The sequence below is a fragment of the Camarhynchus parvulus genome, chromosome 5, assembly GCF_901933205.1.
Source record: "Camarhynchus parvulus chromosome 5, STF_HiC, whole genome shotgun sequence".
Classification (NCBI taxonomy): Eukaryota; Metazoa; Chordata; class Aves; order Passeriformes; family Thraupidae; genus Camarhynchus; species Camarhynchus parvulus.
Genome location: NC_044575.1, coordinates 56275631 through 56296906, shown reverse-complemented (window position 1 = coordinate 56296906; position 21276 = coordinate 56275631). Strand labels below are relative to the sequence as shown.

The following is a 21276-nucleotide window of genomic DNA, read 5'->3' as shown; positions in this document are numbered from 1 at the left end:
TGCCCTCCCCTCATCCTGCCTTCCCCGGGGCGGCTGGGCGGCTCTGTCCTGCCCGGGTCGGCGGGGCAGGCGGCGGGGTCGCGGTGCCCGGGGAGCGGCCGCGGCGCCGCGGGGAGCGGGGCGGGGAGCGGGGCGGGGAGCGGGGCGGTGCGGGGCCTTCCGCGTGATTGGCAGCGGCTGACAGTGAGTGGCAGCCCCGCCATGGAAACCCGGGAGCCAATCTGCCGAGCCCGCAGCAAATCAGCCGCTCCCGCAGCAGCGCGGCGGCGGCGGGGAGCTGCGCTTGTGCCTTTTCTGGTTTTGCTTTTTTCTTCTTTTTCCTCCTTTTTTTTTTTTTTTTTTTCTTCACTCCCTCCCCCCGCCCGCCCTCCCTCCCCGCTCCATCCTCCTCCGCCTCGCCCCTGCCCACCGCCCCCAGTCGCCGGAGCTGCCGAGCGGTCCCCATCGCCTCTCCGCCCTCCGCCGTCCCTCCCGCGGCAGCTCCGCCGGCACCGGCGGAGGCAGCAGCGGAGCGAGGGGCGGCCCGGGGCCGCTGCCCCTTCCCCGCCGCGGGGCTGTGCGCGGTGGCGGCGGGCATCGCCGGGGGTGCGCGGAGCGCGGAGCGGAGCCCGGCGCCGCCTCCATGTTCCAGCTGCCCATCCTCAATTTCAGCCCGCAGCAGGTGGCCGGGGTATGCGAGACCCTGGAGGAGAGCGGGGACATCGAGCGCTTGGGGCGCTTCCTCTGGTCCCTGCCCGTGGCCCCCGCGGCCTGCGAGGCGCTTAACAAGAACGAGTCGGTGCTGAGAGCCCGGGCTATCGTGGCCTTCCACACGGGGAACTACCGGGAGCTCTACCACATCCTGGAGAACCACAAGTTCACCAAGGAGTCCCACGCCAAACTGCAAGCCCTCTGGCTGGAAGCGCACTACCAGGAGGCGGAGAAGCTGCGGGGCCGACCCCTGGGGCCGGTGGACAAGTACCGCGTGAGGAAGAAGTTCCCGCTGCCGCGCACCATCTGGGACGGCGAGCAGAAGACACATTGCTTCAAGGAGCGGACGAGGCATTTGCTGCGGGAGTGGTACCTGCAGGACCCTTACCCCAACCCCAGCAAAAAGCGGGAACTGGCTCAGGCCACGGGACTTACCCCCACGCAAGTGGGCAACTGGTTCAAAAACCGCAGGCAAAGGGACAGGGCAGCAGCCGCTAAGAACAGGTAAGGTGCTGCCCGTCCCGTCGGGGCACAGGCTCCCCTTAGCGAGGCTTCGCCCCCGCCCGCCGGGGCCGGAGCCTGCGGGGAGGCGGTGCGAGACTGCCGGCAGCGGATGGGGGAAACGATCCCGGGAGATTTCTCCCCGGGAAATGCAGCGAGATAAAGCAGGAGCAGCGGGAAAATATTAAGGCTTTTTAATTACTTCCATTTAATAGGGGAGAATCCCCGTCCTGGGTTCCCTCATGGCTGCCCTGTTGGGGAGCGGGACACGGGGAGCAGGAGAAGGGACGCCTGGAGCCACCGGCTGGAGCTGGCGGCAGAAGGGCCATGTTCAGGGGCTGAGCGGAGACAGACCCCCTCCAAAGTTTTACCCGGACATATAAATACTGGTTTGAGATATGTCCATCCTGAGAAGAGCCAGCCATGCCCTCTGCGGGCCCTGCCACAGCCGCCGTGACCTGTTCCTCCACCGGAGCCATCCAGGAACATTCCTTGGGATATTGTTCTTGTTTCTATTATATATATATAAATATATAATAGAAATACAAAGAGATATATATATATATATATATATATATATATATATATATTTAAATATACGTTACGGAACAAAATCATGGCTCTAAATGAGCAATGTTACCCCAACACTAGTGACACAAGCAGGCGCCCCGGCAAGGGGAGGGAGCAGAGTTCCCCCTTTATTTCCTACCCAGGATCCCGGGGTGGGGAAAACTCCCCTTGTCACCCCTCAGCCGGGCTGTCGCAGGTCGGGGACGTGGGTACTGTCCCCCCGAGCCCTTTTTTATGGGCTAAGGGAAGATATAAGGCCTACTGGCCGGAAGACGCCGCCCGGGAGCTGCTGCAGGGCATTAGCGACCCCTAAGATGAGGCCCGCTTTGGGGGCAGGCTGCAGAGGAGGGGAACAACTTTCCCCTGGGTGTGCCAGCCGAGGACCGGGGCTGACCCTGGGGTGGGCACCCTGTTTTTCAGACAGAGCTGAGGAACCGGGTGCTCACCCAGCTCCTCCTCTCTCCTATCGCTGGTATAAGGGAGCCGGGGCAGCGGTCGGGGGAGCCCCTGGGGGGACACGGGGGTGCGGGCGGTGATGCTGTGTGTGCCGGTTCCTTGCAGGCTACAGCAGCAGGTCCTAACGCAGGGCTCGGTGCGCTCGCTGCAAGCGGAGGAGGAGAGCGGCGGGGAGGCGGTGGGGGCCGCCTCCAGCCCCGCAGCCAGCCTCTCCAGCAAAGCGGCCACCTCCGCCATCTCCATCACATCCAGCGACAGTGAATGTGACATCTGACACCACCGCCATGGCAAACCGGGCAGAGAGGGAGGCCCTGCTCAGCGGTGCCTCGGACGCGGCCGGAGCAGCGGGGCTGGCGGTGCCGAACGCGGGGTACGGGGCGCTCCCCGGCCGCGCCTCCCTCCCAGCCCCGCAGCAGACTGCATTAGAAAACGTCATTAAAATCGTCGTCGCCTTTATTTCGAAGGATTTGCAGAATTGATGCCTAAAAAATAATAATTAAAGAAAGCCCAGAAAACGTAAAAAAAAAAAAAAATCATCAAGAAATCGAATGCCAAGTTGCAAAATGTCTGAGCCCCCGCCCTTATCTCGCGGGGTTGTTTCATGTTGAAAAGACGCTGTTCTTTTGGTTGGGTTTTGCTTTACTTTAAAGGGTTTTTTATATATATATATATAATGTTTATTTACTTATTTAAGGGATTGCTATGGTAGATTTTTTTTCTATTATTATTATTAATTATTATTATTTTTGGCTTGTTCTCTATGTGCACAGGTGACTTGTAGAGCATGTGCAGGACGAAACTGTATGAAGCAGCCTAAAACCATAATAAAATATTTGGTGAACGACCCTCGCATCTGCTTTGAAATGACGGTGTCGGTTTCAAGCCCGCCAGTTTACGCAGAGCAGATCTCCGAGGCCACGGGTATTCCAGCAGCAGCTCGGCAGGAACAGAGCTAGCCGGTCCCCGGGACCGGGGGTGATGTTTTTGCCAGGCAGGGAGCTGGGAGGAGCCGGGATGAGGCGAGAGGAGCGGGGACGGGGCTGGCGGGGAATGCGGGTGCCCGAGGAAGGGAAGGAGGCGACATCGCCGCAGCTTCTTCTCTCCCAAGGGCTGAAGCGCTGGGGATTATCGGAGGCGAATTTTCTGAGAGGAACAAGGGGGAAAAAAGAAAAAAAATATATATTATGGAGAGGAATGGTTGGGGCACAGCCCCGCCGGGGAAACTAAGCTTCCTGCCTCACCTGGCAAAGACGAGGAGAAGATGGAGAATTAACAGTTCTCCATGCCAGTGAAAGGCCATAACGGGGAGCTAAATTACCCCAAATCGCGACCTCTGCGATGTGCCCGTGGCTGTCCCCACCATCCGCCTCCCTCGCTTTGTTTTGCGGCGGTTTTGCTGGAGGAGACCAAACGCCAGGTCCAAGGAGCGTGCTAAGCTTTTTTCCCCAGCAGAAGGATTTTATATTATACAATTTGACATTGATCTTTAAATCGCCTGAGCTGTGCTTTTTTTGTCTTCTCGGTCTCATCGCGTTTACTTCCCTGTCCTCAGAGAGATGCCTCCCCGGTAAGCTGATTGCTTGGCCCGATTTATTTAGCAGCCGCAGCCTGGCACTGGGGGAAGCCGGGCAGCGCTGGCAGCGGGAGATGCTCCAGCTCCCACTCGGCTCCGGCTGCCTGCGAGGGGCAGGGGCATTTCAGCTCCGTGATGGTTTAATTCAGCCCTGCTGCCTTTTATCGGGAGGGATATTCCCGTCTAGCCAGTGACTTCTGCCCCTCTGTTTAAATTTGAATTTTAAACCTGAATTCAAGGCGTTTACACCCCCCATGCCTAAAGCTGCGTTCCGTCCCCAAATGCATGTGCCTTGGTTTTCCCTACAGATTATTCCAGGGATGGGGCGGGTAGCAGGAATTTTTAAACTGTTTTTTCAAGTCAGTTTACAGGCAGCTCTTTCCCTGATGGGCAGGCAAATAATCTGCATTTAAGGAGTGCGGAAGGGTCGGATCGCAGGGCGGGGAGCGGGGCAGAGTAGGGGTCTCCACCCGAATTTGGGGTACACACCTACGGAAGGGTCAGGAGAGCACTTTGCACCCCAAACCCTGAGGTCTGTTGCCTCCTTGAGCCCCATTTAAGCCGTGCAAGAAGAGCCCGGCTGTGCTGTTTAAGGGGTTTTACCTTGGGTTTGGGGTTCGCTGATGGGCAGCTCTTCCCACCCACGAGGTTGTTTTGGGAGCAAAAGCTGTGTTCGCCCTCAAAACGGAATCTACTGAAATACATCGTGTTCTTCCTTTATTTCTTTTCTTCCCCGGGAAATCGGTGAATTGGATTCAATTTCTCCATCGGCTTCTGCGGGCAGAGTAGCAGCGCTTATTGTGGCGAATTAAAGATAGAAAGAGAGCAGAGAGCACATGCCCTCAGCGTCTGCTAACGCGGGATTTCTTTGCAACTAAAAACCACCTGGAATTTGTTCAATAGGCAGCGGGGATGATATTGTCTCTTTCGACAGAGGCTTTGAGTGTTGTGAAGGATGCGGCATCTCCCGAGCGGGCAGTGGAGGGACCCTCCCGCGGGTGCTGGCGGCAAGAGCACAAACCAACCTTCGGAAAGAGTGTCCGAGGTGGGGAAAGGAGCACGGAGCCCCCGTGGGAAGAGCAGCCACGCTGCCCGGCCTTGCTTGTTATGGGAGAACGGGAGAACCGAGCATCTCCCAGCTGTGCTTCTTCCCCGCCGGGGCCGGGGCCGTGGGGCTGTGCCCGCGCCTTCAGTTCGACCAACAAGGCCCAAAATAAAAAAACCGCAGTTTCCCCACCCCGTCCCCTCATTTGTTATTTTTTTTCCCCAACTGCCCTTTCCCTTCCCTTATTGAAAGTGAATGTCCTTCCCCCAGGTTTTTCAGGAATTTTTTCCCCCTAAAGATCAGCCCAAGGCGTCGCCCTCCCCAGCTTCTGGCTGTTTTTAAAATAATAATAATTATAAGCGGGTAAGAGTGAAGGAGCTTGTATTTACATTAAACAAAACGCTCCGAAAAGGGTCACTAAAAAGTCTGCCTTGACCCCTCTCTCTCCAGTTTAACAAAGAAGGAAAATATTGTATCAAAAGCGAAGTGAATGGGGAAGGCGGAAAAGAGAAACAGCTTTTCCTCTCTTCAGCTGGGAAGGGGGGAGAAATGTTTGAATGTTTCCGTTTCTTTTGAGAAGCGGGGCAGCCCCGGGCAGGGCTGAATGGGAAAGTCTTGTAAGCGGGCTGGGAGGCTGTCAAACTGCTCAGAGGTAATCACTGCTAATGAAGGGGTCTCCAGCCCTTTCTGGGACAAAGGATGCTTACGAGTGCTAGCCGGGACTGAATACCTAATAAGTTTGCAAGGGGGAAAAATGAGCGAGCTGTCTGTAAATTGATTTTGTAAGAGAAAAAAAAAAAAAAAAAGAAAGAAACAAAACCAGAAAAACCCCTTACAACAACAACAACAACAAAGGAAAAAGCAAAAGGCTTGCAGGTTGGGGAGAGAGCCTGGCTCTGGTGCAGCTGGGGACAGAAGGCCCACTTATCCAGGGAGCATTGTCCCAGTCCTGCACTGCAGAGGAGGACTGCTGCTGTTTGCAGTGGATATTGCGGTGGAAGGAAGGCTGGGGGATGCAAGAGCCTTGGAAAAGCCACATCAGCCCCTCCAGGCCGGGGGTGCTGCCCCAGCTGCTGCCTGGCCCATGTGAGTGCTCCCTGCACACTCATCCTCACACCCCAGCCTGCACAATCCTTGCAGAGCATTCATCCCATCCCCATCTCACAGCCCAATCCCACAAAAGGCACTGCTCCTACTTGTTCTGCCTTTTGCCCCTTGTCGAACCAAGGGGTTTTCTTTGCAGAACAGAAAAAGGGGGTGTCAGGAAATCTGCTGAATATCACACCACCAGCAGCACTTCTCTTGTCTGGGAGGGCTCCTGTATAAAGGGGCAGCTTTAGCTCTCCGGCCTGGGTGCTGGGAGATGCAGGAGGGGCTGGGTTCAGGGGGAAACACCCTTGTGTGACAAGAGGAGCGGGGGTGTGTGCCGTGGCTGTGGGAAGCAGGAGAGTGAGCCGCATTTTGGACGTTTCCCGCATCCAATTAAGGGCTTGGGAGGATCAGACTCTCGCAGATCCAGTTACCCCTGGCCGCTGCGGGGGTAATACCGTGAGAGAGAGCGTAACACTCCCCAGCGTGTCTGCCCCGCCTCCCAGCAGTGCCCGGCACCGGCTCTTCCCCGTTCCTGTCATTTCTTTCCTCTCCAGGAGAAGATCCACGTGTGCTTGCTGGAGGAGGAGGCCTCAGAGGCCAAAGGGAAAGGGCACTGTGGGGTGCAGGAGCTGCCAAACTTTGACCTGTCCTTTCTCTTGTCCCTTTCCCAAGGCTGCCCTGCAGCCCCAGCACCCCAGGGCTGACCTTGGTGTGCCCCCACGAGGGGGACCCGGAGGGTTAGACTGAGCTGAGGATCCAGGGAAGAAGATCCTCCGAGGCTCGCAGCACTTTGCACTCTATCAGCATTTGTTCTTGGCACCAGGGTGACAGAAAAAGCCCGTGGATGTATATTCCCTTCTGTCAGGACTGGCTGCAAGACCCCCAGCCAAAGGCCAGGAAAAGGCTCCCCTTCCTTCATCACTGGCTGCATCCAATTTAAACTCCCCCAAATTGCAGAAATTCCCCAGAAGCTCATTTTAACCCTGCTGCCTTCTGATCTGTGACATAGGCCTCTCTGGCACACACTTTCCCCTGCAAGAAATATAGTTTGAAAGGAAATTTTCAGCTTCAAACCATATTAAAGCAAAGTGGGTCCACATATTTGTCATCTCTGCTTCTTCCCAGAGGTGGGAGAGAGGTGCTGTTGCCCCCTAATCCTCCACACTTCGTTAATTTTCTCCTTACACTTAGCAGAGCTGGTGCCATTCCATCCCACTGGAGTCAGCCCAGAGCATCAACCCTCATCACTGTTTCCATTATTTCTGTCCCAGAAATCCTAAAATTGTGCCAGTCACCCGCTGCTCTTCCTGTACAGGCTCTTCTCTCACTGTGTGGAGTGAAACCCAGGGGACTTGTCTTTTAGCTTGGGATTGTCTGACAGAGCTGAGCCAAACCCACTCCTGTGGGTGACCCTCACACCCAGCATGGGTGGGATGGGATTCTCACCCTCCCCACTGACTGCTGAGGGAAAAGGATCTCCTTCCCAGCAATGCCCAAAGAGGAGCTTGGTGGGACCTGCAGCACTCCCTCCCCACCAGGCAGCCAAACAAATGGTGTCAGACAGGACTTGCAGCTCACTATCCCCAAAATCTGGATTTGCAGCTCATTCTCAGGCAATCAGAACAGCCTTATGAGGAGGGTGTCCATATGGAGAGCAGACTTATGAGGTGGTCTCTTTTTTCCTTATCACACCTTCATCCAGCACCCTCTCCTGACTGGAAAACACCTGGCAGGGTTTTATCTCTTTATTGTCACAGTACAGGCTTGCCAAGGAGCAGGAACACACCCTGCCACATCTGTGCTATTAAATGACTTGTCCTGACCCTGCTGCCTGCTGGGGGGGTCACTGCTCCATGATTTCCCGCCCCCTCACCCTCCAAAAGGGGGCTGTGTCCATGGGAAAGACTCTGCATGCCATGCTGGCTGTTGAGCTCTGCCCTAGGGATGGTGTGAGACAGCTCTGCCTGGTCTGAGGCAAACCTGAGCCAGGGACTCTTCTAATGTTTTAATAGGATAAGTGATGAACCTCAGTGCCCTCATATGCTTTAATGTACAGATACAGCCAGACTAAATCACTTGAGACATCCCAAACAGCCTAAAGGATTTAGACACATCTCTTTATTTCCATTTAAAACTGTTCCTCTTGATACCTCCTTTTTTTTTTTCTTTTTTTTTTTTAGCAGTCTAATATAAAGCAAAGGTGTGAGAAGAGAGGTTCTAATAATCTAGAGGGAGGAGCAGAATGGAAGCATCTGTTTGTCCTGAGCACCCACATCTTATTTGCACTGGTCTGAGAAGTTCAACCCCTTTGAAAACTCCACAAAAGCTGGATAAAGGTTTCAGAGTGGAGCCTCTAAGAGACAAACAGCCACTGCTGAGATCTGCCTGCACACTCAGGTATTGATCAGCAGAACAAGCTTCTCAGCCTTTATTCAATAACTCCATAGTAACCTCCATGGCACACTATTTGGGGCTTCTCTAGGACAAGCAGGAAGTTTTAACCCAGCACTACCTTCTCTTTTTCAAGACCTGTTGATTTCAATGAGAGCTCTACCACAGGAGAGCAGGATTCGGAGGGGTTTAAATCTTTTTTTATCTTTTTAAAAAATCTTTTTATTCAGACCAGCCTTCTGCTGGTCTGAATCTTCTTTCAATGCCATTAGTGGTTCCACTCAGGACAAAGCCATCCCATTCCTCCCAATGTCACTGACTAAAATGCATGTGCTCCTTCAGAAGCTATTCTTGAAATGCTTTCAGAACACATAGTTGTAATACCAAGGTAGCTGAGGATGGAATGAGTGCTCTTCTTTGGAGCTCTGTATGGGAGGGTAATTCCCGTTAAATGTACAGTGCACCAGCCACACAGGGACACACACAGCTCCAGCATCTTTCAGGCACCTCAAAGAAACACAAGAACACACAACCATTCCTCAGGGAGCAAATCTCTGTCTGCAGGCTGGGAAAGAACCCTCCTGATAAACATCTCTATCCGGACATTTATACTGGAAACTGCTCTTCGGGCCAGAATGTTTCTTAAGTCAATTTGAAGACTTTATGGGTTGTTCTTCAAAATTACCTTGGCTTGCAACCATTTTCCCTACCACACCTTCCACTAGCGCAGGTCAGCAGGCAGTCCTGGAGTCACCTTGGGGACAGATGTCCCCAAAAGTGACCTGCCTGGAGGGGGTTGATCTCCAGGCTGCCGTGTGGTCAGTGGGAGAGAGCAGTGCTCAGGTGGGTGTCTCAGGGCACCTAATCCTGCTCTGGTTACGCTGCTGCAGTAATCCAGCCCTGTCCATCAGGCTCTGTTGCCTGGAGAGCCAGCCCCAGCCTCCTCCCTCTCTGTCCTGAGCAGCAAGGAGATCTAGGCAGTTTTAACCAAGATCATCTCTCTAATCAAGTTCACTGTCTGCCAAGGCTGGGCTCTGCCTATTGACCGCAGAGTGAGAGGAGACTCCTGAGGGCAGCGTTGATTTCTGTGAGTATTGTTCCCACTCAGTCGGTGATCCTTTTTATCCCCTGAGAGCCCCAAGTGCTGAAGGAGTGATGCAAACCAATTTGGTTGTTAAGCTTAAACTGCTGGAGTGTTTCCTGGCAGACTCGTGTGGCAGGTCACCCGTGGGTCAGAGGGACTTCAGGGCTCCAGTGATGGGATGTCCTCTGCGAGGAATGGTGCTTGAAGCAACACTAGAGCCACACTGCTACTTAAGAGCACAAAGCTCATGGCTTCTAGGTGGATCTCATTATTTTCCAACTTTCTTTAAGCTATTTTTTCCAGTAATATTTCAATCTATTACTAGTTAATCTAATAAACATTCCTATTACAGTATTTTAGCTGTTTTCTGCCATTTTCTTTAGGCTTTGATTCTGATGGAAAATCATTGTCTCTTTGCTGAAGAGGTGAGCCAGAGGAACTCTGCTAAAAATCTTTCCCCCAGAGGCATCCTTGGTGTGCACCAGACTTGATGGATATTGTTGTTTACAAGCATCGGGTCTTGCCTTTCCCCTTTCCTTCATCACACATTGGCTTTCAAGTGTCTCTTCTCAAAATTAAGTGTTTGTAGGACAGGGGCTTTAAGCAGATGAAATATTAAAAATTAAATTTTTTAGCACAGCCTCAGAGTAAAGCGAATGAGCTGCTCTGCCTGTGGCTTGTTTTTTTAGAGACAAAGTATTTGTTCTATGACTTATTGATGTTGCTAATTGCCATCTGAGGGTTTGGAGGGGCAGGGCAGCAGGCTGCATTGCTGGATGTGGAGCCCTTCTGAGATAAATGAGCTCTGAGAAGCAAAGAATTTGCTGTAGCAGCCCTGGAATATGTGCTGCATTTTGCAGTATGTGCTGTGTTTTTGCAGTGGCACCCAGTGCTCTCCATCTCCTTGCAGAGAGAGAGCTGCTGGTGCTCAGCTCTTTTTTGTTTCTTTTTTTAGGCAGCCACAAAATGCAGTTGCCTCATTTTAAAAGCCTGAATTTAAAAATGCTGACCCAAGAACTTAGGTTTGGGCCATGCTTGAATGCTTGCATGTTCACTTTCCTGAATGAAAACCAGATTCTCCTCTCTCCCTCATGCCCGCACTCATCACACACATCTACACACACAGAGGGAGGAGGCTGTGATGGAGGGAGCTCTTAGTGTTCTGTCTAAACTAAATGTCCATTATGGAAATAAATATTCTGGAGAAAGAAAAAAACACTGCATCCACATTAGCCCTTGAATAGGTTATTACTTTACATGTACAGTGTACAGCTTCTCATATAGCTGGTACCTCTTGTATTGGAGCATGAACATTAACCTTCTACAGCTCACCTTGGTTTGCAAACTGCAGGAATCAATTCTCCTAAGATGGATGTTCACATCTAGTTAGCTTTCTGCATTATCTCAGCTGGAGAGGTCACTAAAAATAGTTGTATAGCACTTTAAATTTTTAACGGGGAGACTTTATTATCGTTTAGATCCATCATCGCTGCTTTACCTACCACGGTTCTTCCAGCTGAAATAATGCACAGAGCTGGTAGTGGCTAAGTGTTTTCAGAGTTCATGCACTGATGAGCAGGACAGCTTGGACAATATCTGAATTGCTAGCAACAGCACACCAAGCAAGCTGCATGGACAGTGCAACACTGGTTCAGTAAATCCCTGCTGCTTCAACTGTTTCATCAAAAATGCTTTTTTTTTTGCTGCTCTCCTGCCCTGCAGGGGCAGGACTGATCTGCCACTGTGTGCTGCCCTGCTCCTGCACAGTCACATCATGACCAGCCATCCCCAGGCTCCCCGCAGCCCTGCTGCAGCCAGTGGGGTGTTTGTGGTGCCAGGGAGCACCGAGGGGCTGCAGGAGCACACCCACACTGTGTGGGACAGGGTGACAGAAGAGAGGCTGTCCTTAGCAGTGCTGCAGCACAGTTTTCATTTGATAGCTTTATCTTCATTCCTTTTAACAATTTCCTGTGCTCTGTTATGAGTAAGTCACCTTGTCAAGGCCCTCACAGCCTTCCAGGCACTACAGCTGGCTGTTCTCATGTCACCTCTATGTGTCACTACACACAGGGCGTTGTAGGGATGCATTTTGTCTGTTCAGGTTTGTCTGTGTTACAGAGCTAACCCAGCCATTGGGAGGTTTCTGAGTTCCACCTTCCACGTACACACAGGTGAGAGCACAGTGCCTTGGCCCAGGGCCTTGGCCCAGCTGCTCACACTGGCGTTGTGAGTTGTTTTCTCTTATAGAATATTTATTTAAGCCATGAGGGCAAGGCTTAGAGAAGACATGAAATGCCTGGCAGCACAAGAAAAGCATCAGAAGTCACCAAGAGTGATGGAGCAGCATGATTCCTTTATTACATTGCAGAGTAGACATACTTAATAAATTGCTTTCATTTCTTTAGGAGAATGGTATAAATTATTTGTTGCATAACTAAATAAGCAATACTTCCTTCAGTATTAATTCCTGAGATCTACATTACATCTCACTGTCAATTCAAGCCAGAACCAAACACATCTTAAGACCAGAAGTCAGGCTCTTGTTGACTTCCATGGCCATTAGATCAAATCCTTCTACAGCAGCATGAGAACACAACTCTCAGGGCTTTAATTACCTGGACATTCAAAACTTTGTAACAAGCTGCACAACAGAACCTAAGAAAAGCCTTTTTCCACCCTTGCAATTCTGCATTGTATCTCCAGAAGAGGCTGAGCTGCCAGGCATTAAGATCATCCAGAGAGCAGCTCTCACTGCCTTGGGCCTTGGGGAGATGGACTAGAGATGGTTCCCTCCTGGAGCAAGAGGGAAACTCCTGTGAGGGGTAACAAGGTGGATAAAATCATAGAATCATGGAATGGTTTTGTTTGGAAGGGGCTTAAAGCTCATCCAGTTCCAACCTGCTGCCATGGGCAGGGACACTTTCCACTATCTCAGGCTGCTTCAAGTCCTGTCCAGCCTGGCCTGGAGCACCACCAGGGATGAGGCATCCACAGCCCCAGTCAAATTAAAATTAGCCATTTTGCAGAAGTCCAAGATTATTTTCAACAGCCAACCTTTTCATCTTGGTGAGGGATGGAAGAAGTACAGCTCTGGCTGTTGGGTGGTGTTATTCCTGTCTCTCATTTCTGCCTCAGAGAAGTTTCAGAAACTGATCTTTGAAAAATGAGCTACCTGTATTTTTTATCTTGCAAATTTTTATTCTCAAGGAGAGTCCTTCAATGGGTGCTGTTCCCAACAAGTCAGGACTGATCATATCCAGCTGGCATCTCCTAGCAACCCAGGAGGAAAGCTCCAGGTTCCAAGGAAGCTGAAGCACCTTTAAGTCAGGGATACACCAAATTAACCAAGCTTTCAGTGAAAGTCAGCAAATGCAGAATTCTGTGAGCTGAGGGCTTTGGTGGGTTTGTGGTGGGTCAGTCCTGGCTCTGGTGTCCCACGAGGACAAAGCACACAGACATCCTGGCATTGCCCAGGCTCACAGGACAGCTGTGGCCCTGCCACAGCCCCAGCCCACACTCTCAAACCCAGGGCTCTGGGGTCCCTGCAGCACTGAGGCCCTGGAGGTGCCAGACCCCAAAACCAACAGGGTTTGGGGTGAGTCTGAAGCACTTGGGTGTTCTCATGGTGGCTCCTCTGCCCTGCAGTGTCTGTTTGCTTATCACAAACCCTCCCTTGCCCATGCGCTCTTTGCTTCAGCGTCTTTACAGCCCCTGTGGTCCTCTCCTTTCTGCTCCTCCTTGTTTCCAGCCCTCTCTCATCACCCTCTCCCCACATCTCTCTGGAGCTGATCTGATCCCCACTGAGGCTCACAGAAACACGTGGCACCAACGTGGACCCACCTTTTCCACAGCCCCCAGCTGTCCTTGTCACACCAAGCCCAGAGGTGAACGTGGCCTGGCAGCAGGAGGGGCTGCCAGAAAAGAGCAGAACACCGAGGGCCTGGGAGGATCCCCACAGGGAGGGACTTTTTGAGATGGAAAAGGATTTCCCACCCACAGATATCCCTCTGAATTGTGAAAACTCTAAAGCTTTTACCACCTAGAGCATCTCATGTCTCAGCACACCTAAACGTGGTGCTAATTGGCACAGCATCACCTGTCTGGAACCTCTGCTGTGAGCACCTTTTCTTGCATCATATATAAGAAAAAAAGCCAGCAGAAAAAGAAAAAAGGCATTGTTTGTCTCCTGCTGTAACACCTATTCTTAGAAGCATGTGAACCCCCTGAGTTCTTGAATATTAATTCAGAGATTTTCCCATTCAATTATTAACAATTAAAAACATTGACTGTTTTCCTTGTGTGTGTCTTCTGGGTGTAAAATTTACAAACTGATTTAAAGGCTGCCACACATGAGAGGGATCCAATGTTGGCTCAAATGTGTTATTCACAGAGTTTATGGGCATACTGGGACACTCCATGGACAATGCATTTTTAGCTTAGATGTTTAGGGCTGCAGGTGAAAGGTTGGACCAGCTGGAGGAGAACCCAACAGCACTGAAAGAAATAGAGGATTTCAAAGGAAAGGAGACACTTTCCTAACAGGTTTTCAGTCTCTACCCTCACTCTACTGAAAGACTCCAATTTCTGTGTCTTATATCAGAAGAGCATTTCCACGCTGAATTGCCAGCATGGTGAGCATGGGACTGCAGGTGTCCCAGTCCATGTTGGGTGCAGAGCAGGGTGGAGGCTTGAGGGTGGCCCTGGTGGCACAGAGGAATGGGCATGATGCTGAGCAAGGTGTGGAGGAGCCTCTGCCTGGTGTGCAGAACCTGACAGGCTCTGTGGCACATTCAGATGTGTTTGCACCCCTCCTTTCCATCCACAGTTCTCTGGGAGCCCCTCTGGGTGTGCCCAGGGGAAGATGCTGTCACTGCCCCCCACATCTGATTTCAGAGCCCAAAGCCAAGTGCTCCATTTCCCCACTGACATGAGCAGGTCCCTGGTGCTACTGCTGGGGCAAAAATGGGTAAATTGAGGCTGAGGAGAGGAGGTGGTGCTGGAAAACACAAAAACCAGCCCCCAAGGACCATCCCTTTGCCTTTTGGGAAGGGGCAGCAGCCTGGATTAGGGCTAAACGGATTTGTGCTTGCAGGACCCTGGGTCTCTAATTGGGTTGGGTTTTTTTTTAATTCCTGTAATCCTGGATGATTTGGAGCAGATGCTTCGAGATTACTGACAGGGCCCAAAGGTGACTGCAGGAAAAAAGAGCCAAGCCTGGCTGAGCAGAGCAGTGGGTTGGGGGTGCTGCTGTGCTTGGGGGGCTTCTCCCCTGCTCAGAGAGGCTACAGCACCAGCAGAATCACAGAATCACAGAATAACCTGGGCTGGGTTTGGCCCTGCACCAGGATTTGGGGTTGCTGGAAGTCGCTTTTGCTCTTTTTCTGGTGGATAATTCAATGTTGTGTCCCACAGCCTGCAGGTGGGGGAGGATGGAGCCCATTTCCCAGGAGATGGCTGATGGGAAAGACAAAACCATACGGAGCTGCCAGAGAGACTTCATTTTTCCTGGCTGCTCCTGAGCATGTGTGAAAATCCCCTGGGTGTTGGCAGCAGCCCTCACACCTGAGAGCCCCATGTGGAGCTGTGAAGGTGGCCTACCAGCCAGCCAGGGCTTCAGCTGATCCCATGGGCCAGATCCCATGTGCAACCCACCAAAGGAGGAGGATTCAGCTGCTGTTGAATTTAACACACCAAATACTGGGGCAGGCAGACTCTTTAAAAGGCAATAAGACAAAAGATAATGATTTTAAACTAATAGGGAGAACATATGAGGAAGAAATTGTTTTTGATGAGGGTGGTGAGGTGCTGGCACAGGTTGTCCAGAATTGGTGAATGCCCCATTCCTGGAAACATTTAAGGCCGGGTTGGAGAAGTCTCTGAGCAACTTGGTCTGGTTGAAGGTGTCCCTGATCACTGCAGAGGGGTGGCTGGATGGCCTTCAAATGTCACTTCCATCCCAAACTATTCTGTGAAAACCTGCTAAACAGAGGTTTGGTCTCAGCTTGGCACCATCCTGCAGCTCTTCTCCAGGGCTCTGGAGGAGCTGAGCAGCTCCTGGTGGCTTCCACTGGAGACACCAAGGGGCTGCCTTGAGCAGAGAGACAGCAAGAGCCATGGGACAGGGGGGCAAGGAGTTTCATCCTGGGGATAAATCAGGGATTGCTCAGCCTGGAGAAAAGGAGGCTCAGGGGGGACCTTCTCACTCTCCACCGCTCCCTGACAGGAGGGGGAAGCCAGGTGGGAGTTGGGTTTTTCTCTCAGGTAAGAGGTGACAGGACAAGAGGGAATGGCCTCCAGTTGCACCAGGGTAGGTTTAGATTTAGTGTTAGAAAAAATTTCTTCACAGAAAAGGTGGTCAGGCTTTGGAACAGGCAGTGGTGGAGTCACCACCCCCGACATATTCCAAAGACGTTGTGGATGTGGCACTTTGGGACATAATTTATTGATGAACATGCCAGTGCTGGGTTATCAGCTGGACTTGATGGTCTTAAGGGTCTTCTCCAACCTAAACAATTCTATGATTCTGTGAAAATTCACTTTCCTCTATACCAGCTCAGAGGATATTTCAAAAAACCCCAGTCAATAACCACCCTCTGCACAATGTACAAATTCATTGAGGATGATGCCCAAGAACACTTGGATTTTCAGGACTCTGCTGTCCATTCATTATCTCTTCCTTCCTTTGTCTCTTCACAACTCCAGGCAGGATGAGCTGGAACCTGCACTTGATCTTTGGGAAACAGCTGCCTGAGCTATACAAAATGTTAAGAGACTGGATGCAAAAGCAAACCTGTGTTTATGGGTTCCCAGCAATAATTTTGCAAGTCGCTAATGCTGCAACTTCAAGCAGCCATTTAGGCTAAAATCTCTTCCTCCACCTGAATTATTTAACAAATACCATACAAAGACATGTAATATCTGCAATATTCATAGCCTTGGCAGCAGGCTGGAAACACTTGGATTTGCACAGGGTTATTCAAGGCTTTCCTTTGAAGACCAGTAGATTTCCTTTGCTCCTCTGTCACTGAACGTTGCCATACAACATTAATAGCACATAACTGATGATTCATAGGCCATTTGTGAGAAAATGATGGCTCAGAGGTGGTTGCAGTAAACAAAAGCATATCTTATCAAGCTTAAACAAGATGTGTGTGCAGGGTGACTTGTGTGAGGCAGAGATGAACTATGATTATTAGGAGCTACAAGCCCCAAGCCAGGGAAGCACTTAAGCACAATCTTCTGCCCTATTGGCTTCCCAAGAGCAGCCTCTGAAAAAATGCCTGGGATATTTCAGGGTGCTCCCAGGCTGTGCTGGCCCATGGTGTGCAGGATGTGGGGCTGTGATGACCCTCTCCCATGAAAGCTGAGGTGGATGGCACCAGAGTCTTCCTCATGGGACAGGTATTGTCTTCTTCCGCTGCTTGGAAAGGAAGGGAAGAGTTTATCTGGCAATGTTAACATGAAATGTTTGGATAGAAAAGCTTACAGCCAGGCAGTTTTATTGCTGCTTGGCAGAGGCAGCTGCTTAGAGAGGCTTTGGGTCAGGCTATTTAAAGGCACCATTGATCCCCAGCCTGCTCCCTGCAGCCACGAATCTGGGGCTGGGAAGGAGAGAGACCTCAGACCTGCTGAGGGTGCCAGGGAGAAAAGGGAAAAAGGAAAGCCTGCAGGTGGGGATGAGGATGGAAGGTGTGTGGGATGGAGCGTGAGCAGGGCTGTGGCTGTGTCCCCTGTGCAGTGTCAGGCTCTGGAGCTGCCTCAGTGTCCAGGCAGGGCTCCCCAGGCTGGCCCCAGCCATCAGTGCTCAGATCAGCCACAAAAACACTCCCTGAACCCTCCTGAGCTGCCCAAGGCCTGGCCCACTGAGGTGGCAGCAGGGACAGGAGGTCCCTGTGCTCAGGGAGGGGAGCCCATCAGGAGGGCTGGAGGAGCAGCTGGAACTGTTGGGATTTTTTGAATTCTATTTTTCTCTCAGCAGTAATTTTTTTTACACTAGCTGGTAATAGAATTATCATAGAATGGTAGTCATTTGGATTGAAAGGGATATTGAAGACTATTTTGTTCCAACCCCCTTGTCAGGGACACCTTCCACCAGACCAGGTGTCTCCAAGCCCCATCCAGCCTGGCCTTGAGCACTCCCAGGGATGGGGCAGCCACAGCTGCTGTGGGCACCCTGTGCCAGAGCCTCACCACCCCCCAGCGAAGAATTTCTTCCTAATCTCTAATATAAATCTATTTTAGTTCTTATTCTCTTTCAATTCAAATTACTCCCTCTGTTTCTGTCACTACCTGCTTGTGTAAGACATTTTCCCACTTTATGACAAGCCCACTCTGGGTGTTGGAAGGCTCCCATAAGGTCTCCCCTTCCCTTCTCCAGGCTGAACATCCCCAGCTCTCTGAGTCTGTCCCCACAGGAGAGCAGCTCCAGCCCTCTGAGCATCTTTGTGGCCTCTCTGGGCTCTCTCCAGCAGGTCCAAGTATACTTGCCAGAGGCAAAGTTCTGGGTAAGATCTGACCTCCAGTTCCCACTTCAACCCCTCTGCCTCACTAAAGCTTCTCCTGTTAACTCAGCCCCTTGTTCAAAAAAAACCCTTAAATTTGGGTGGTGGTTTGGGCACCCATGCTTGCTGTTGTGTCCCACAGCCAAATTCTGACTTTTTGAGAGAAAAGTGAACTCTTGGCTGTCGGGGTGGGGGGCAGGGCAGGTCTCAGGGTGCTATCTATTGTTAATAGATATTTAGAATAGAGACCTGACAATGTAAAGGCCTTTCAAGCCTCTAAAGGGGGGAAATGATGCCTCAGGTTTTGGCTTTTCTATTTTTCAGATCCTGTGCTGCCTTAGTGTGTATTTTGAGCTTCATATCAGGGGATGGTGAGCTCTCTGCTCTCTGGACAAAAAAATTTCCTTCTCTAGCTGGGGACCAAGGACAACCACCCAAATTTCAGGCTCAAGAATGTAAACAATGGTGGAATGAAGAGAGAAAAACAAGGATGGGACTTCGTAAGCTGAAGCTGTAATTGGACAATTAACTCCAATATGCAAATGGACCAGAAGTTATTAACCTTGTGACCCGTTGTCCATTTTGTGACCATTTAGGGCTCATTTTGGGTGCAGCCCTGGCAGGGCTCTTGTGCTGCCCAAGGTGGATCTATTGATGCCTTTTAATAAATCCCTGCTTTATTCTTTAGCTCAGTCTAGCCTCTGTTCTGGGTCAGCCTTCCCAAGGCATCACCCACAGCTCCTGGAGCAACAGCTCCACCGTGTGAGAGCCGGGAGCCTCCAGGCACCAACTGCTCAGCTCTGCCTTTATTCCCTGCTTCATTTGCATTATCAGGGTTTTTTTTTTTTTTGGAAGTGTAAAAATATTTTAAATATAAAATAGATTATTTTAATATAAAATATAAAAAGATTTCAAAAAGCAAACCGACACATCACCAGCACCACCACCTCCATACACTGACCCACAGGGCAGCTTCTTCTGGGGTCCCACAGGAGGACACACTGATCATGGCAGGAGTGGAAAACACATTGTCATTAAACACATTGTTGAATATTGCAGCCTGCAGTGTTGCTGCACTGCAGCTCCTGGGAGCCTGCAGCAATTCTGCATGGGCCCTGCTGCTGGCCTGAGCCTGTGTCTGACACTGTGGGACGCAGCTTCCTGCTGATTCCCCTTTCCTGCTTTCCTGTTCCACTGTGGGACACAGCTCTGCCTTTATTCACTGCTTAATTTGCATTATCAGATTTTTTTTTGCAAGTGTAAAAATATTTAAAATATAAAATATAACATTGTAATAGAAAATATAAAAAAATATTTCAAAGAGCGAAATATTTAAAATATAACATATAAACTATTTTAATATAAAATATAAAATATAAATATAAAATATTTTAATATAAAATATTAAAATAGTTAATATAAAATATAACATTTTAATATAAAATATAAAAATATTTCAAAAAGCAAACCAGCACACGGCCAGGACCACCACTCGTGCACACAGATCCACAGGGCAGCTTCTCCTGGGGTCCCACAGGAGGACACACTGATCATGGCAGGAGTGGAAAACACATTGTTATTAAACACATTGTTGAATATTGCAGCCTGCAATGTTGCTGCACTGCAGCTCCTGGGATCCTGCAGCAATTCCATCTGAGCCCGTGTCTGACAGATCACTGTGGGACACAGCCTCCCCCTGATCCCCCTTTCCTGCCCCAAGGACAAGGTCACCCACTTGGCATTTTTTGGTTTGGCTTGTAGTCTCTCTGAGGGCTGCAATGGTTTAATAGTCCCACAGGAGTCTGCCCCTTGCCAAAACACTCCCAGCACAGCAAACCACAGAGCTGTGTTTTGTGTTCGCTCAATTTCTCTTACTCAGGGTCCCATCCCACCCTGCTGAGGCTCCTCTCAGTGCTGAGCCCAGCCAGGGCTCCCCCAGGGCCACCCCAGAGAGGTGAAGAACTGGGTGTCACCTCCAAAAAGCTCTGCAGGAGCTCAGGGACACCCCAGGGGTGATATCTGTGGGATGAGGGCTGGCAAACCTCATCTTCCAGCCTGGTGCATAAAGCCATGGGGTTGTGGAAAGAAGGATCTCTGGGTTCACTCACAGCCCTGCCAGAGGAAGCTCAGGTCTTTTGATGCCACCTTGTGGAAACCTCGCCGTCCTGCCGGCACCTGTGCCCCTGCCACCGAGGGACGGCGCTGGGGGCTGCCCTGATGGAGCCCTGGATGCTGAGAATTTGGGACTTTCTGTGCTGACAGGCACTGAGCCCCAAGAGAACATTGCATTGACCTGAGGCCATGGGGAAGGATTCCAAAATTGAGTGATAGAACTGGGATTGTGAGTGTGGAGTTTGAATAGAAGTGTGGCATATCACATTACACACTTCTTTATATCTATTACTATTATATCTATATCTATCTATCTATATATATATTAAAAATATATATGTTATATATTTATGTATATGTATATATAAATATATAAATACATATAGATAAATATATATAAATATATATATATTGCTTCCACCCTAAAACCTCCATCTTGCTTGATATACATTACTATATTCTAAAACCTTTAAGTTTTCCTCTTAAAGGTTTTGGAATATAGTAATAGATATCAAGCAAGATGGAGGTTTTAGGGTGGAGGCTGGTCCTTCTTCTTCACCTTCTTCTCCATGGATTTGGGTGGTTTTGTGTAATTGGATAAAAAAGTCCCCATTGTGGGCAGGGGTGGTTGGCTATCAGGTTAAAAGTAAAAATAATTTAGGTGTCATTTCTTAATTGGACAGTTTATCCTTAAAAGGCCTTGTAGAGAGAAAGACAGGGCTCTATGTTTAGTTTTTTAGAGTGAAGTGCTGTAGAACTCAGGGTTTGTGAGATGGTAACATAGATCTGAATCCCAACAAGAAATTCTGTCTTGAGCATTTAATCCCAACCTTGGCAAAAAAGAAGTTGAGACTCCATTGGAGTGCAGGTGCCTGGGGAATATTTTGGGGTGAGGCTGCGTTCAGCTGATCTCACTGAGGCTCAGGTATGCCCAGAAAAGCCTGGAGGGATGAGGATCCTCCTGTGTCAGGGCAGCCCAGGTGTCTCCTGGCAGTCAGTGTCACTTGTGCTGTCACCACAGCAGTGGCAAGAGGTGACAGGAGGATCCTGAGTCTTGTGTCACGTCAAATGACACAGGAGAAAGCAGATCAGCTGTTGGGCATGTGGGTGCCTGCTCTGGCTTGTGCTCCATCCTCCTGTGGCACGAGGAGCAGCAGGAAAAGCAGCTGCTCTAAAGGGATGCAGAGAGCTGGAGTGAGCCTTGGGCAAGCTTTAGGTGAGTAAACCCAAAACTGCAGGGCAAATTCATGCCAGCTCAGCA

At 50.5% G+C, this 21276-nt stretch overlaps 1 protein-coding gene across 1 annotated transcript; it reads left to right on the top strand.

Moving 5' to 3' along the window:
• The first annotated feature begins 622 nt into the window (after positions 1–622).
• SIX6 (SIX homeobox 6) lies at positions 623–2491 on the top strand. The gene is made up of 2 exons (XM_030949737.1): positions 623–1194; positions 2323–2491. The coding sequence occupies exons 1-2, from the start codon at positions 623–625 to the stop codon at positions 2489–2491; spliced, it is 741 nt and encodes a 246-aa protein (XP_030805597.1).
• Positions 2492–21276: the final 18785 nt, after the last annotated feature.

Coding starts and splice junctions, on each gene's coding strand:
- SIX6 (XM_030949737.1), top strand. CDS start 623: ATGTTCCAGCTGCCCATCCTCAATTTCAGCCCGCAGCAGGTGGCCGGG. Junction 1,195..2,322: donor GCAGCAGCCGCTAAGAACAG/GTAAGGTGCTGC, acceptor GGTTCCTTGCAG/GCTACAGCAGCAGGTCCTAA.